This window comes from Coptis chinensis, chromosome 8, assembly GCF_015680905.1.
Source record: "Coptis chinensis isolate HL-2020 chromosome 8, ASM1568090v1, whole genome shotgun sequence".
Classification (NCBI taxonomy): Eukaryota; Viridiplantae; Streptophyta; class Magnoliopsida; order Ranunculales; family Ranunculaceae; genus Coptis; species Coptis chinensis.
Genome location: NC_141463.1, coordinates 42,451,161 through 42,468,791, shown reverse-complemented (window position 1 = coordinate 42,468,791; position 17,631 = coordinate 42,451,161). Strand labels below are relative to the sequence as shown.

Sequence of the window (17,631 nt, the reverse complement as noted above, 5' to 3'; positions counted from 1 at the left end):
CTTGCCATGTCAATATATATTGTCCCACTTAACCATTGTGGACATCCAACAATGTGAGGTTTTTGGACTCCGGATAGTAACTTTTCAGGAAGTCACTTATCCTTAGTCTACTCCTGCCCGAGCACGCTTAATTGTGGAGTTCTCACCAATTCCACAACCAAACAATTTGGAAAAGGCCTCAATATTAGGATTTGGTAGATCAATTACTTAAGCCCAAGATATTGGACAACTTTAGTTAAATTTTTTAGGTAATTTGATATTTGAACAAAAACTCAAAGAGAGAGAGACTAAACCTAGTCCAATGTGATCCTAAGCCATACAACATGAGTTGTATTTTTTATTTTTCATTTTTAATGTTTTAATACTTTTAAGTACTTTTTTTTAAGTTCCGGCCCACTGGATCCGCCTCTGCTTGTGAAAAAATGTATGTATTTGTAGTACGTAAGAAATATGGCACGATGACCAACGGTGTGACCAGTAGCAAAAGAAATAGATGGTCGGTGTAAAATCTTGGTCAACCCCCTCTCTTCTTTCCTGTCATCGTGCACTAACACTTAACAAAAGTGGTGAGGCCGGCTTTGAGGTTGTGCAACTTTTGCAACTGCACAGGCCCTATTTCTTTAGTGGCCCAAAATTATAGTTCCCATCATCCTATTGGATGAAGACGTACGTGTGTAAAAAAATCCTAAAAATTATGAAGGCCAAAGAACTATATATATATATATATATATATATATATATATATATATATATTATTTTTCATATTTTCACTTTTTCAAAGAGAAAAGAGAAATGGGGGATCATTTTTTTTTTGTATAAATTCTATAACAAAAGAAAATGTAAAAAATTGAACTCTTAGGTTAATATTGGATTTTACAAAAAATATATATATAATAAAAATAAATGGATTTAGTAGGTAATTGACAACAACGTGATAAGAGCTAATTTTAACAAATATGTATTTAGAAAGATGAGATTTGCAATTCAAAAGGGACTTGCAATGTAGCTTGTTGTGTACGACCGTATTTTTTTATGATTCACTTTTTGACATACAATAAATATAATTTTGTTTAAATAATAATAATAAAAAAATCCCTTAATTAACTCTATTATGGTGTTTTTATAATCTAAAGAGTCCCAATTTTCATGTTTCGCACGGGCCCTTTATAACTCTGAGCCGGCCAGACAAAACTACAAAAGGAGGGTTTCAATTACAATTTGGACCCTACAAACACTAGTCAATAATCGAAAAGGAAAGTCTATAAAATGTTGGCTTGGATAGTTATTACAATTTACACTGAGATCGGGGCTGATTTGGGCTAAGAATGGATCGCAACTTGGACTAAACTCGTCTATGTTACACTTGTACCATTTCTATGTAGAAGATACCAAGTTGAAACATTTGTTGGCTGCTGCCCTGAGGATGGTGCCAACTGTTATGGTGTGTAGACAGCTGGTAAAATAATGGGAGATGTGGCACAATATCCGTAAGCAAGAGATCAAGCCATAGTTATCCATCAGACAAGTTGAGATATATTGAATCTAGACGTAGCAAGAACATTCAACTAGCACTATAAATATAAATACATCAAACAACAGTTTCCAAAACCATAGCATTCTGAATTTTTTTCTTTGAGTGAAAAAGATGTCGATCATTCCAGCTTTGCTTGGACAGCATTCCAACATATTTAGTCCATTTTCTTCAACGGAAATATGGGATCCGTTCCGTTTCACAACTGATACAGATAAATCACTCCTAAATACTCAAATAGACTGGAAAGAAACGCCTGAAAAACATATTATCAAAGCTGATCTACCTGGTTTGAACAAAGAAGAAGTGAAAGTTGAAGTTGAAGGTAGAATTCTTCAAATAAGTGGAGAAAGAAAGGTTGAAAAAGAAGAAAAAACTGACAAGTGGCATCGCGTCGAAAGGAGAAGTGGTAAATTTTTTAGGAGGTTTCAGTTACCTGAGAATGCTAAACCTGATGATATTAAAGCTTATATGGAGAATGGTGTTCTTGTTGTCGAAATTGGAAAGGAAGAGGAAAGGAAGCTGTTTCAGCAAGATTTGCCAAAACACACCAGTTGAGGGTTGTGAGTAATGTTTTTTGGAGATGGTGATTGGGGAAAGATGAGACTGGACTTCGGTTTTGAAGTTGCCTACGTACCCAAAGATATTTGTTTGGGATCAAGTCTCGATTAAATGGTTCCGAAAAATGACGGAAGGTTGGATTTTATAAGGTAGCATTGGTGATAGTTACTTCCTCGTTCTCCAATATTCCAATCGTGGGATGAAGTTGGAGAACTGGCGGAAAACCTGCCCAATCATGGGATGAAGTTGGAAGGAGAGGCGGGGACAACCTGTCGGCTTAATGGGATGAAGTTGAGAACCGCGGGACATATGTCACTTCGTGGAATGAAGTTGAGAACTGGCGGAAAAGCTGTCATTTCGTGGGATGAAGTTGGAGAAGTGGCGGGACATCCGGCCATTTCGTGGGATGAAGTTAAAACCGCGGGACATCTGTCGGCTCGTAGGATGAAGTTAGAAAGCTGGCGGGAGAACTGTCGGCTCGTGGGATGAAGTTGGAGAACCGATTCGTGGGATTGAAGTTGAGAACTGGCGGGACATCTGTCGGCTTTCGTAGGATGAAGTTGGAGAACTGTCACCTCGTGGGATGAAGTTGAGAATGGCGGGAGAACCGCTGTCGGTTCGTGGATTGAAGTTGAGAATCAAGCGGGAAACTTTCCATCTCGGGATGAAGTTGGAGAATCTGGCGGGAGAAGCTGTCGGTTCGTGGATTGAGAAGTTAGGAATCTGGCGGGAGAACTATCGAGTTCATGGATTGAAGTTGGAGAACTACCGGACATCATCGGCTTCGTGGAATGAAGTTGAAGAACCGGGAGAAGCTGTCGGCTCGTGGAATGTAGGCTTTGAGCATGAGCTTTTCATAGATAAGCTCTAAGCATGGGCTCTGGCGTGGGCTTGTTTATAGTTAAGCTCTGGCATGGGCTTGTTTATAGTTAAGCTCGAGCATGGGCTTGTTTATAGTTGTTTATAGTTGGGCTCACGGCGTGGGCTTGTTTATAGTTGGAGCATGGGGCTCGGCGTGGGCTTGTATTGAATTGGGCTTATATTGGGCCACATTTGTGGGGGCCGGAACATCGCCCTCTCTTTGTTACATGGGCAAGGCAAGGCCTGTGTGGCAAAGAAGTATTAATATTTATGGTACTTGGTAGGTTAGTAATTTGGTAAAAAATGATGGGATCCGGTGCATTAGTGCTGGTATGATCAAGTCCAGCGGTAATTCAGACTTCTGCGGCAATCTAAACTCGAGCGGCAATTCATGATCAAGTCCAGCGGTAATTCAAACTTCTGCGGCAATCTAAACTCGAGCGGCAATTCATGATCAAGTCCAGCGGTAATTCAAACTTTTGCGGCAATCTAAACTCGAAAGGCAATCTAAACTCGAAATGGCAATTCATGATCAAGTCCAGTGATAATTCAAACTTGCGGCAATCTAAACTCGAGGCAATTCATGATCAAGTCCAGTGGTAATTCAAACTTCGGCAATCTAAACTCGAGCGGCAATGTAAACTCGGCGGCAATTCATGATCAAGTCCGGGGTAATTCAAACTTCGGGCAAATCTAAACTCGAAAGCAATTCAAACTTCGAATTCTAAACTTCGGCGGCAATCTAAACTTCGAGCGGCATCGACGATTCAAAGATTCGGCATCACGGGATCGGCAAAAGTGATCGAAGCAACCGCTTCAAAGAGATCGGCGGCATGTCTTACACGTTAGATTGGCAATTAATTAAATCCGCAACTTTCTTTTCCAAACAATTCATCGGTCGCGAAGCCATGACAACAATCAACTCTGAAATGGCCTTGAAGACACCTAAACTCATTTCGTCTAGTATCAATTTAACGGCTTTAACAAGTACAGGCCGTTTAATATACCATGCTTCCGCCCAATCTGGCAGTTCTCTTTGTGGCATCCATGAGGAAAGGTTTCTCCATATATTCTTTGGAAATTAAACTCTTGGGTGGTGAATTTGGACTTGTATGTGTAGGCATATAACCGGATGGATTGCCTCCGGTGCACAAAATAAATTTGGGCCGTCCACATGTTGACAAAAGAACGAGGAGCTCTCGATGGTAGAATAGAAAGATGATCCGGTAGTAAAAAACGTTGAATAACCCATAGGTATAGGCATATCCGACAAAATCCGCACAAATGTCCAAGTAAGGAGACATTCTTCATCAAAAGCTGGAATACAATCAACAAGATCCAAACATACCATTTAGCGGAACATTAAAAAGTCCAAACACGCTTCTAGATTGGGCCAATCGAGACTTGTCTCTATAACAATCATGGAAAATAAGATTCCGGAGAATCTCATTTACAAGATTCATTCACAAGATAATATGTTGGGAAAAGGGATTATAGGCAACCAATAATGCAATAGAAAGATGAATGAGAGCATTGCTGATAGCCGAATTATTATCACATATCGACAAGCGGGCCGGATCCCATAATTCTCTCGATTCGGATCCCAAAGGCACCGGGGCTAACATATTGAACAAAACATACTGGTGGGAGCCATGAAAAAGAATTGATGTGAATATCCGGTAAACCAAAAAAGACGCATTAAAGTAATCCAAATATGCCCGAAGCAAGATTGCAAATAAAAACAGTTCTTAAAGGCGGTCGTTACTCAAGGCTTCTGCATAGCCGGTTTTCCCCCCGGCATCGATCGATGGCGACCAAGTGCCTCAGGCGAACAAACCTGGTATTTAACCTCAACGGAAGGTGATAGAAAAACTTCAGCAAGTTCAAGTTTACCTGGAGTGAGACTAGTGTTGTCCATGGTCTTATTGAGCACCTTAAGTGCAAGTTGGACAGCCTCCTCCCTTGTGATATCATCTTTGTAATTCTGCTTCAGTATTGACTGGGCAGTTTGGTTGTTGAGCAGCGGCAAATCAAGTTTACTTGAGCCAGCGGCATTCAATACTAGAATCCCATTAATGGCCCCTATAAACCGTTGGCTTCCTTAGTAACACACACCTCTCAAAACCAATGAAAACAGTGTGGCGCTTTTCCATCAAACAATTTGAGATCCAACTTTCCCTAGAGTTCTTGTGGTCATTGTTACCAGAGACACCACCAGACCCAAGTTCACACATGGTGCTTACATTAACTTTGTGGTGCCACCAACAAGCAGAATTGCACTGGTAAGGCAGCGGCAATTCGGAAAAAAAAATAGCAGCGGCATTCAAAGTTTTTTTCAGTAAGGCTTTTCTATGGATCACCCGGCCGTAATCACGACAATCAATGCGGCATTATTGGATCGGCTACTTTCGACAAGTGATGATTAATTGGCGGGAGAAAAACGAGGGCGTGTATTGCATCCGGTAATTGAATTTTTCACTGAATTGATCGGCTAGTTGATCGGCATGTTTCGATTCGCCAAATTCAAACTTTTAGTAAGTGAGTTCTGTTGAAGATAAACTAATATAACAAGGTCGGTTGAAGATGCTGCAATTAATTTCCAAATTCGAATTCATATTTCATATATAACAAGGTCTCTTGAAGATAAGCTAATAAAAAGGTGAAGCTTAAGCGAATTAGGAAAGTGATTGTTGGGTCAGTGTTGAAAATCTAGTCCTATTGGTATACGGCTCTGGAGTTAGAATATCTATAAAAGGAGAACTCGTGGGAGTAGAATAATTATCGGACTTAAAAGATAGAGATAGCTAGAATTGAGAAGAGAAGAATAAAAGTTCAAATTATCTCCTTCGTGTTCTTGTTTTACTTTGGCAGTAAGGTATGTTTTTATTAACCGTTCACACTTTTTTTTTTTTTTTTTTTTTTTTTTTTTGAGGAAATGTATATTAGGATTTGTATCTATGTAGTGATGTGAGACAATAAACAAGTGTTTAGATCTTATTATCAAAGAAAAAGAAGGATTAATCGATACTATTCTATTTTTTTTGATGATTGAAAATATTTGATAATGGAGAAGAATTATAACTTGAAGAGGAGATGGGGTGATAAGGGAGATTTTAATATGAATAGGGTGGCGAAGGGAATTGATGCTGATAGTTTGAGAGCAAAGTATGATATCGGAGATGATGTTTCAATTGAGTATGTTGGTAGCGATATCGACCAAAAAAATGAAAAGGATGAGATAATTTTATTGTTTTCACATTTTTGGCTTGGTTATAGTGTTCCATTTAGAATCGGTTTCGAGTTATTAGCTTCGATGGAAGTACATCCCTTACAATTATCTCCGGCTATTGGGCTATATTTGCGTGTAGCGAGAATTTGTAAGGTTTATCAAAATAGTATGTCGTCAGACCTTTTGTTTGAGTTATTGAAGCCTCTGCGGCAAAACAAGGCCCCTTCAAAAAGTTATGCATTGGGATATCATAACCATCACAACCAGAATTATCGGTTTTATGGGATGCCTTCGAACTACAAGAATGACGAAATTGTATGGTTTTAAGATTAAAGGCAATTGGAGGTTCGAAGATATTGATTATCCTAACAATATATCAGGTAAGATATAAACTTAATATTCTTATAATTATAATTTTAAATAGTTAGCATCACATTTTGATTAAATTTATCTTTTTTTTTTTTTTTTTTTTTTTTTTTTTTTTTTTTTTTTTTAATTTTTTATAGGGGATTTTCTGAAGTTTCCAAATAAATCAGTGTTTAGCAGCGAGATGATAAAAAAGAAATTTGTTAGTTTGTTTAGTCATAATGCAGATGTCTATGATCTTTTCGTTTCGAGACGATATAGTAGATTATTATCATGATATAGAAACTAGGCTGGCTTTGAATGAGCCTAGGGAATTAGCACCTTATAGTGGCTCAAAGAAGAGAAAGAATATTATTGTGGATGATAGCGATGAAGATGACGAAGAAGTAGAAGGAGATAACTCGAGGATAGTGGACAAGAAAATATTAGAAAGAAGAAAAGAAATGTCGTCCAAAAAAAAAAAAAGGAAAAAAATCGGGATAACTTCAGTAAAATTGAGGAAGAGATTGATAGTCGAGAACTGAATGCATTATATAATATTTCTTTTAAAATATCATATATGTAATACCTATAATATGTTTTGGAATGATGTTTCATTGTCCGCGGGTTTTTGTCTTCACGTACATAAAACCACTTGATGTGCTTGATATTGATGATGATGATGATGATATCGGTGGGGAAGCGATGACTAATAGTATATCTGGACTTGATGTTAGTGTTGATCTTGTTTCTATGATTTTGAATAATATTCGTTATTTATTGTTTAATGGTTCTTTTGGTAATGTAGCTGGAAAAAGTTGGCGATGGTGGAGATACAATGGGTTCAAACTACATTGTTGTCAAAATCAATTTTGGGCTTTGCCAACTTCTTTTTGGTGGAAGTAGTATTGGAGTTCCAACACATTGTTGGCACCAATCTTTGGTGTAGCAACTTCTGCCGATGGCACCATTCTTGGTGTCGAGTTTAGTATCAACTGTTGTTTGCACTAGTCTTTGGATTGCCGACTTACATTTGTTAATACCGATGCGGGTATGTTAACGAAGTGTCAACGATTGTTGGTACAAATCTTTGGATTACCGACTTCTGGCGACACCGATCACGGGTGTGTCAACGAAGTGTCTACTTTTGTTAGTGCCGACATCATTGTTGGATCAAGCTGTACCTTCTTCGTTGCAGCCGAGGGATGGCGGTTGTTCTACAACACCTATGCTCATCACTCGGGCGTCTGCAAGCCTTGGCAATTGAAGGTTAGATGTTGAATAGCTATTTAAATAGTATTTACTAATTATTATATATTATTATTTTAAAATCCTTTTGTCTAATATTTCAGATCGAGTTATTGTTTTGGATTATCAACGAAGTGTAGATTTTGGAAAAACCGTTAATATGTTGAATTCAAAGCTTGCGAGAGGTAATTTTTGTGTGTGTGTGTGTGATTTTTTTTTTTTTTTTTTTTGAGTAACACATTATTTTTTTTCTATTAAGCGTCGAAGCTTGGGGATTGTGCTAAAAGAAATCTTAGAAGCAAAAAGAAAATCATAAGATTAAAACCGATTGAATATGCAAGATTAAGTAATATTTGGAAGGAGAGATCTCATCTTTGGGAGAATGAACATTTGAGAGGAGTACTTATGAGAAATGAAGTAGTTTTGCGACTATGAGATGAAAATGAATATCATGAAAGCTGAAGTGTCGAAACGAGAATCAAGAAATTGTTGTTCTCAAGGAGCGAAGGTTTTGAGTGATGAAGTTGCAATTTTAAAATGTGAGAAATTGGAATTGTCAAAACAAGTTTCTTGAGGGCTTGGGGATTAGAGGAGACTACAAGGTACTATTGGAAGAGAATGCATTTTTGAAGAAGGAGTTAGATGAATGTCATGAGAGGGTGGAAAATTTTAGAGTAGGGTGTGAAGAAGAAGGATGATATAATTGAGAAGCATGCGGTTGAAATTAAGAAATGCAGGGGCGGTGTTAAGTGAAGCATCGGCAAGTGTTGGACTTTGGAAATCAAGAGATTAGAAAGCGGGAAAAATTGCGGCGGTTGTCAGTTATTATACTATGTGTTATAGGAAGTTGGAAGATGTATCTCCGTCCGGATCTATTAGGTGTTCGATTCGTTCAGTTCGATGGAGGATAGCATTATGCATAACTTCTTGAGTGAAGTTTTTATTCTTTATTGTTATGATGATGTGAGGTTAGGTTCACGGTTTTTCTTTCTCAATTATGTTTCTTTTTCCACTTGTATTCATGATATTTGGTTTTATCTATTTTTATTAGATTGGTAATCGAGAATAGGTCGGTCAAAATATATAATAGTTGTGTAATCTGGTTTTGAGGTAGGTCGGCAAAATAGATATAAGTATTAAGGATAATGTAATTGGGGTGTCGCCCCCCCATAATATAATAATAACGTAATGAAATTTGGGGTGTATAAATGATAACTTAATGAAATTTGGGGGTGTCGCCCCCCATAGTGTAATGATAACGTAATGAAATTTGGGGTGTCGCCGCCCCCATAGTGTAATGATAACTTAATGAAATTTGGGGTGTCGCCGCCCCCATAGTGTAATGATAACGTAATGAAATTTGGGGTGTCGCCGCCCCATAGTGTAATGATAACGCGTAATGAAATTTGGGGTGTTGCCCCCATAGTTTAATGATAACATAATGAAATTTGGGGAATCGCCGCCCGTAGTGTAATGATAACATAATAAAATTTGGGGGTCGCCCCCATAGTGTAATGATAACATAATGAAATTTGGGGAGTTAAGCCCCCCCCATAACATAATGAAATTTGGAGAGTCATAGTGTAATGATAACATAATTTGGGATATTTTTGATCTCTAGTTAAAACAAAAGATGGATCGAATTTTATTGAATTATAAAATGATTACAATGAATGAAAAACAAACATTCAACGATAAAACTTTTCAAATGAAAAGCATTCCATGGCTTGGCAAATTTTTCTCCGGTGATTCGACAAAGGAAATAAGACCCTTTGGATCTTTGGTCTATCAATAATGAACGGTCCTTCCCAATTCTCGGCGACTTCCCAGTTCAATGAGCTTACGTTTTGCGGCTAAGTACCCGATCTTACGGTTCAAAACTCTTGAGGCAAAAGCTTTTATCATATTTGCGTTTCATGGCTGCCTGATATTTTATTAGACATTGTAAAGCTTCTTCTCGAGTTTTATCAATTGAGAGCACGCCACCAAAGCTAGAAGCGACATCATTGTTACCGGTTTATACTATACGTCCTTGTAGTTGGTGCAATTAATTCATGTCGGAGGACGGCATCCATGCCATAAGCTAGATTGAAAGGGGAAAGATTGGTATAATGCTTTGGAGTGGTGCGATAAGCCCAAAGCTTCTTCTGTAACTCTTTAACCCAATTTCCTTTTGCTTCATTAAGCTTCTTCTTCAAAGTCGAGAGAATCGTCTTATTGGTTTATACCTTGTCCATTTGCTTGTGGATAATATGGGCCGGAGAAATTATCTTGAATTTTTAGTGAGGCAAAATTTGTGAATTTCTTCCGCATCGAATTGTTTACCGTTGTCGAGACGATGTTAGATGGAATTCCAAAGCGACAAAACGATGTCTTTCCATAAGAAACGCCGTACATCTGTTGCTGAGATGTTGACAAGCGGTTGAGCTTCTACCCATTTAGTGAAATAATCAGTCGCAACCAATAAAAATCGTACACTTCCAGGAGCCTTTGGTAGGGGTCCCACAATATCAAAGCCCCATTTAGCAAAAAGGCCAAGGGCTTAGAATTGGGTGGAGTTCCGTTGCTGGAAGTTTGCCCATATTTGCATGTTTTTGACATGGTATGCATTTTTGGGCAAATTCTGTTGAGTGTCTTTGCATGCTAGGCCACCAGTATCCTTGAGTCATGGTATGTGCAAGACTCGTCCCCGAAATGGTTTCCACAAAGTCCGGTGTATCTCTTGAGAACTAGATGACCTTGATCTTTGGAAAGACATCTAAAAAAGAGGATTTGAAATTATTTGCTTTCCTATAAAGTAGGAGATTTCCTTTAGAATTTGGAATTATGACAAATTTCCAGGCATCTCTCTTAATTTTGTAGGAAAGCGACGAATCCTCAGGTAGAGTTCCATGTTGCAGAAATTCTAAATAAATAGGTCTCCAATCATCTGGTGAAGTGTCACCGTCGATGGGTGGAGATCCAAATGTGGTACTTCTGGAGAATTATCTGCTTCGTGGGACTCATCTTCCATATCAACATTGATTTGGTCGGCATCATGTGTGGGTGGAGAATCACTCTCAACACGATGATCGGCCAAACCTTGATGGTCGGCTAAATCTTCTTGAGCTGCTTCCTCTGAGTGAGATTCTGAACTTGTGCCGGCCGATTGAGCTAGCTCTTCTCTCTTTCTTTTCCTTGTTGTTTACGGCATTCACTTGCTTTCGAATTGAATTTCGAGATGTCGATGCGGAAATAGCATAGATGAGCAATATATAAGTTTTGAACATGTTCTTCTATGAGCGGTTATGCTTGGAAAAGGTTGGAAATCAATATAGATTTTTCTTTCATTGTTAACATCAAGCTGCGCGAGAGATAGGCTAAGGCATCGGCATGGCGATTATCATTCGCGAGGCGTTGGTGAACAACAATGGATTTGAAATGAATGGATAGCTCATGCATTTTTTGGACATATGCAGCCATCCTATCATTTCGAGCAACAAAATATCCGCCAAATTGATTAGCAACAAGCTTTGAGTCGATGAATAACTTCGATTTTTGTAAGCCCCCAGTCAAGTGCCGTTCGCATTGCATAAAGAACCGCTTCATATTCACTTCATTGTTTGATCGCCAAAATCCGAGGCGAACAGATTTTTTCAATTTTTCACGCCATCGAGGTCGGATCAAAACACAACCAAGGCTGAACTGATTTGTTCTTGGAACCGTCCGTGTGTATAGTCCATAAAGTAGGGTTCGGCACTTGTGGATGGATCGGCCGATCCTTGTTGTGGATTAGGAGGAGGTTAGTCAAACTGCTTTCCATGGTCGGTATGTCATCGACGGGGAAAATCGGCCATAAGTGATGCCATTCGCGTGGCCTTTCTCGGATGATCGGGCTTTGTAGATAATTTTGTAGGCACTCAAATATGTTTCCCATTCGCTAATCGGATCGAATCAGCATTTGAAGAACTTTTCTCAAAGGGGTATTCGGTGTAGACATTGATGATCGTCCTTGAAAATAAGGCTTCAATCTTCGTGCACTATGGACAAGTGAGAGAGCTATTTTCTCAATCTGTGAATACCTTGTTTCTGGAGCTGTAAGGGTCTTACTTATGAAGAAAATTGGTTGTTCATTTTCATCATCAATGAATAAGACGGCACTCACAGCTATTTCTGATGCTGCCAAATAGATGCCAATTGTTTGTCCGGTGGTCGGACTAGCAAGAATTGGCGGCTGTACTAGGTATTCTTTCATTTTCTGAAAAGCTACGTCACACTCATCTATCCATTTTGGGGATCCCTTAATGGCTTGGAAAAAGGGGTGGAGCCGATTTGAATATTTTGAGATAAATCTACCCAAAGCGGCTATCCTACCCGTAAGTTGCTGGATTTGCTTCTTGGTTTTTGGCGAGGGCATTTCAGTAATTGCACGGATTTGATCAGGGTTAGCTTCAATGCCTCGTTTGGTCATAAGATATCCAAGAAATTTTCCGATGCTAATCCAAATCGCATTTTGATGGATTTAGACGCGCGTGAATATGTATCGGCCGATCAAAATATTTTTGCAAGTGATGAAGGTGTGATGACTCTTCATGCGACTTGATGACCATATCGTCAATATAAGCTTCCATAAACTTGCCTAAGAAGTCTGAAAATGATGTATTAATGAATTTACGATATGTTGCGGTGCATTTTTAGACCGAAAGGCATTACCTTATAGCAAAATAAGCCTTGGTGCTATGAAAGTTGTAAGTTCTTGTTCATCTTCGGCTAATGCAATTTGATAAAATCCCATTGAGGCATCCATAAAAGAAATTCGTTTAAACCCCGAAGTGGCATCAACCATTTCATAAATCGAGGCAAAGGATCACGGGTTGAACGGGACATTTTTATTGACATCGATAAAATCAACCTGATTCTAAGTTTCCCATTTTTCTTAGGGAATTTGCTACTACATTTGATATCCATTTCGGATATAGTACAGGGCCTAATAAAATTAACACTTAGAAGTTTGTCGATCTCTTCTTTCACTTTGAGCTTTCGATCGGGAGCCATTCGGCGAGGCTTACGACGACCGCTTTTTGTGTTTTGTCGATATCCACTGTGACATGCAAGTGAAGGATCAATCCCAAACATTTGTTCGACCGTCCACGCAAACACTGTGCAATTTTTCTTCAAAAGCTCAATGAGATTATCCTGTTCTTTCTTGGAAATTTCCGCAGAAATAAAAGTGGTTTCTTCTTCTTTGTTGCCGATCTGTACTTCGAGGAGTCTATCGATGGTCGGGGGGCCACCTAAACGCTGCTCCATAGCGTTTACCCGGCCAATGGAATTCTGTAATTGCTACTTTTTCCATCGACATTTAGGATGGTGTTACCCTTGACTTCGAATCTTTATAATCTTGATGCGGACTCATGGCACTTCAAAGCTGCTATCGATCACTTGAACTTTGCATACCCTACCATCACACGAAACTTGATAGCGATGGAAAGTAGAAACGGCGGCTCCCATTGAGTGAATCAATCTCTTCCCGAATGACATTGTAGGAGGAGTTACAATCCAAGAGAAGAAAATCAATTGTAACTTCCTTGTTCATTAATGTCACGGAAGAGCATCTACCAACCGATGTTCTTCTTTGTCCCATTGAAGCCAATGATAGGATTTGGATCGGGAACTATCATTTTATCGGGGGGGTTGAGTCATTTGTAACAACGCTTGTAGATCACACTTGCCGAACTACACCAGATCATGATTTTCTGCACCGCGGTGAATTCCAACAAAAGCTTGTATTACAAACGCGGCATCATAATGAGGATGGTGTACTCTATCGAGTCATTGTCAATCCAACCGGAGAGGTCCTTCCTCATAAGTTTCAATTACCCATTCCGTGGAGAAAATCATATCCACTATAAACATAGTGGTGGCTGAGATCGATGATTTTGGAGTGATTGAAATTCTTACTTACCGGGTGTTAGACATTGAATCAACTCGGCATGACCGACTTTGATTACATTGTGTGCGGTAACGACTAAAGCTTGTTTCGTTTTACCCGGCACATAATCACGAAGCATACCCTTTCTCGATCAAACCTTGGATTCTACCCTTTAGAGATCGGCATTGTTCGGTTTCATGACCAAAATCATCGTGAAATTTGCACCACGAGGGATTTATCACGTGTAGCCTTGGTATCTTGGAGAGAGGAAAAGGTGGAGATAAGATATTCTTTCCCCTTAATCTTCTCATAGATAACATCGTACTTCGTTGAGGGCGGTAAGCTTTAACTCTGGAAGTTTCTTTTTGTTCTTCTTTGCCGTTCCATTGTTGTGGCCTACCATCACTCTTGGACTTTTGATCGGTTGTTTGTTGAAACTTCGGTTTTGACTCTGTCTGCGCGGCTTGCTTATTCGATCCCTATCTCTGTGAACTTCGTGCGATGCATCATCTTCAACTCGAATAAATTGTTGAGTTCGAGAAAAAAGTTCATAATGAGTTGTTGGGGCGTCTTTTACAATAGAGTTGTAAATGCCGTCCCTATCATAATTAATGCCTTCCTTGAAGGCATAAATGACAAGAATATCGGATGCATGCATCCGGATTTCAACGGCCGCTTTCAAAAATCTACACAACAAACTTACTTGAGCTTTTCTTCTTTTTTGTTGTTTAATCTTGAATAGAGAATCAATATGTTTCGTTCTTTCGGTTGTGACGAAAATGCTCGGCAAACTTGTAAGCTAGATCGATAAAAATTGTGGATGGATCTTTACGGAAGTATGTTAAACCATCTCATCGACTCAATTCCAATGAGTGTGGGCCGGGAATAACTTGCAAAGAAGAGAATCGTCGAAAGTCCATAAGATCATCTTGTTTACGTAATTAACAAGATGCATCAAAGGATCTCCATCAATCTCATCATACTTCTCGAATTACGGCTGCCAAGTCCTTGTGATGAAGCGGTTGTTTGGATTCGGAGAGAAAGGGAGAATCGATACCACTTTCTATAGCAAGATTTGAATTTTGTTTTCTCGTGACTCCTTATCATTAACGACGCGGATCATCATCTCATGGAGACGTCATTCAAAAATGGAACATTCTCTCGACGATGGTCCCGACCGAACCGTGGGCGTTTTGGCCAAGATTTCTTCGGAGGAGGGGGAGTTCGTTCCCCGTCGACCCGTCCATGCGGTGAAGGTGACCGAGCGATGGTGGAGATCGGTTCCTTCTTCTCCTATAGTGAACATCGGAGAATCTGGGATGGAGTCTTTGGACTTTGTCGAACCATTTTCTTGACTGTTTTGCAAGTGAGTCTCCATCTCCATCGCTACCATTGTCAACATACTTTGGCCGACAATGAGCTCTTGGATTAGGACTACAACTTGAGCGATTAGGTTGTGAACTGGAACTGCACGGTGAATAGTCTTTTGCTTTGTTGATCGATCGTAGCGTATTGCTATTGCGGCGAGGACTTGCACTAAGCTTGCCTACCCCTCCTAGAGTTTGGGGTAGGAACTTTATTGGTTTTTCGTTGGTTGGGTAGTCTATCTTGCCGACCTATATGGATATTTTGCCGATCTCTCTTAGCGGTTCGAATCGGCAAAACCGGTTTTGTCATGAGATCTTTTGTGAGTTGGTGATCCCTCGGGGGGTGGCATCTAGGTCGGAGGGAGTTTGTGGATTAAACTACGATTACCTTTGGAAAGTGTAGGCTTTTCGCGTTGCACATTTTGTTTCTTGCTGAAGCCTTTAAGTAGCGACTTCGCCGCGGTTTCTCTTGGTGCGGGGAGTTTGTACTTTCGAGTCTTTGATGAGATGCTTCGATGTTCAAACGATCCCAAACACTTTTTGCCGTGGAGCTGAATCATCTTCGAGAAAGCCGACGCACTTGTTTCTTCAGATTGTTATTCTTGCTCTCCAATTGTTCCGAGACGACGGCGGTCCTACGAGTTGATGGATCCGCATGCGTGAATACCCACTCTCCGATTCTGCGGATGGCGAGGACCATCGGACTTGGAAAATGAATTCGCGTGAGAAGGTGAATCTTGAACTTGTGCGGTAAAATGGATACTTTCACCGTTGTTTGTTTTTTTTTGAAGCCATTGGCGTAACTTTTGTTTTGTGGTTGAGGGTAGAACACTGACGGCCAAATATGTTTCAAAGAAGATTTGCCAAAACACACCGGATTGAGGGTTGTGAGTAATGTTTTTGGAGATGGTGAAGGAGATGGTGATTGGGGAAAGATGAGGCGGACTTCGGTTTTGAAGTTGCCCTACGCACCCCAAAGATATTGCTTGGGATCAAGTCTCGATTAAATAGTTCGGAAAAATGACGAAGGTTGGATTTTATAGGTAGCATTGGTGATAGTTACTTCCTCCCTCTCAATATTCCAATCGTGGGATGAAGTTGGAGAACTGGCGGAGAAGCTCCAATCATGGGATGAAGTTGGAGAATGGCGGGACAACCGTCGGCTTAATGGGATGAAGTTGGAGAACTGGCGGGACATATGTCGTCACTCGTGGAATGAAGTTGAGAACTGGCGCGGAGAACTGTCGGCTCGTGGGATGAAGTTGAGAATCTGGCGGGATATCTGTCGGCTCGTGGAATGAAGTTGAGAACCTGGCGGGACATCTGTCGGCTTCGTAGGATGAAATTGAGAATCTGGCGGGGAGAACTGTCGGCTTCGTGGGATGAAGTTGAGAATCCCGGGAGAACTGCCGGTTCGTGGATTGAAGTTAGAGAACGGGACATCCGCGGCTCGTCACCGTAGGATGAAGTTGAAAAATCGGGAGAACTGCCACCTCGTGGGATGAAGTTGGAGAACTAAGCGGGAGAACTGTCGGTTCGTGGATTGAAGTTGAGAATCTGGCGGAAAAAGCGTCATCTCTCGCGGGATGAAGTTGGAGAATCTGGCGGAGAGAACCTGTCGGTTCGTGGATTGAAGTTAGAATCGCGGGAGAACCGCCGGTTCATGGATTGAAGTTGGAGAACTACCGGGACATCTGTCAACTCGTGGAATGAAGTTGGAGAACTGGCGGGAGAACTGTCAGCTCGTGGAATGTAGGCTTTGAGCATGAGCTTTTTCATAGATAAACTCTAAGTATGGGCTCTGAGCGTGGGCTTGTTTATAGTTGGGCTCTGAGCGTGGGCTTGTTTATAGTTGGGCTCTGAGCATGGGCTCTGAGCGTGGGCTTGTATTGAATTGGGCTTATATTGGGCCACATTTGTGGGGGCCGGAACAGAAGCCTCAAGTGAAGAATATTGAGGTCGTCGGAAATGAGGAGCGTCGTTGATTTGATGTAGTCTGTTTGCGTGGTAGTGGTGTGTGGTCTTCATAGTTGTCACGTTCTGGTGTATACTGTGTAAATATTTTTGCTGTTTTATGTGCGTTTAGTAGTTTGATGTAATTATGTAATATGATGCAGTAGTAATTTAAGTGAATTAGAAAGGTTGTTGTAAAGAAATAACTGCCAGAGTTCTTTCTTCTTTTGTGCACTTTTTTTGTTTTTGTGGTATAATCGATGAAACCCTTTTAGTGTGTTGTACGGGCTGAACTTTCAGCGATTTTTCTGGAATTGTAACTAGAATGCCCTTGGCTAGCTTGATTAATAAACTTAAAGAAGATAGACTCTTTTAGCTTGAATGTCTTTGAACTGTTGATTTTTATTTGAAAATCTAAAGAAGGCGTATAGCCTTGTCCTGATTTCATCCTATATCTCATGCATGGACGGTACCGCCACAAAGTATATTATGTATTCCTTCATAGCACAAACACATTGAAAATTTCTTTTGTTTACCTCGATAGTAAGTATTTGGTAGTTTGATACTACACGATGCAATTACCACTTGTTTAACTCGAGATTTAATTGTAAGTATCCCCTCCCCC

At 40.1% G+C, this 17,631-nt stretch overlaps 1 protein-coding gene and 1 pseudogene across 1 annotated transcript; one reads left to right on the top strand and one right to left on the bottom strand.

Annotated features, from left to right (window-relative positions):
- Positions 1 to 1,292: 1,292 nt before the first annotated feature.
- On the top strand, positions 1,293 to 2,211 carry LOC147481508 (17.6 kDa class I heat shock protein-like). Its single transcript, XM_086577069.1, has one exon. The coding sequence runs from the start codon at positions 1,646 to 1,648 to the stop codon at positions 2,087 to 2,089; it is 444 nt and encodes a 147-aa protein (XP_086433195.1). The 5' UTR covers positions 1,293 to 1,645; the 3' UTR covers positions 2,090 to 2,211.
- A 1,580-nt stretch (positions 2,212 to 3,791) lies between these two features.
- On the bottom strand, positions 3,792 to 5,187 carry LOC147481507 (rhomboid-like protein 15 pseudogene; annotated as a pseudogene).
- Positions 5,188 to 17,631: the final 12,444 nt, after the last annotated feature.

Coding starts and splice junctions, on each gene's coding strand:
- LOC147481508 (XM_086577069.1), top strand. CDS start 1,646: ATGTCGATCATTCCAGCTTTGCTTGGACAGCATTCCAACATATTTAGT.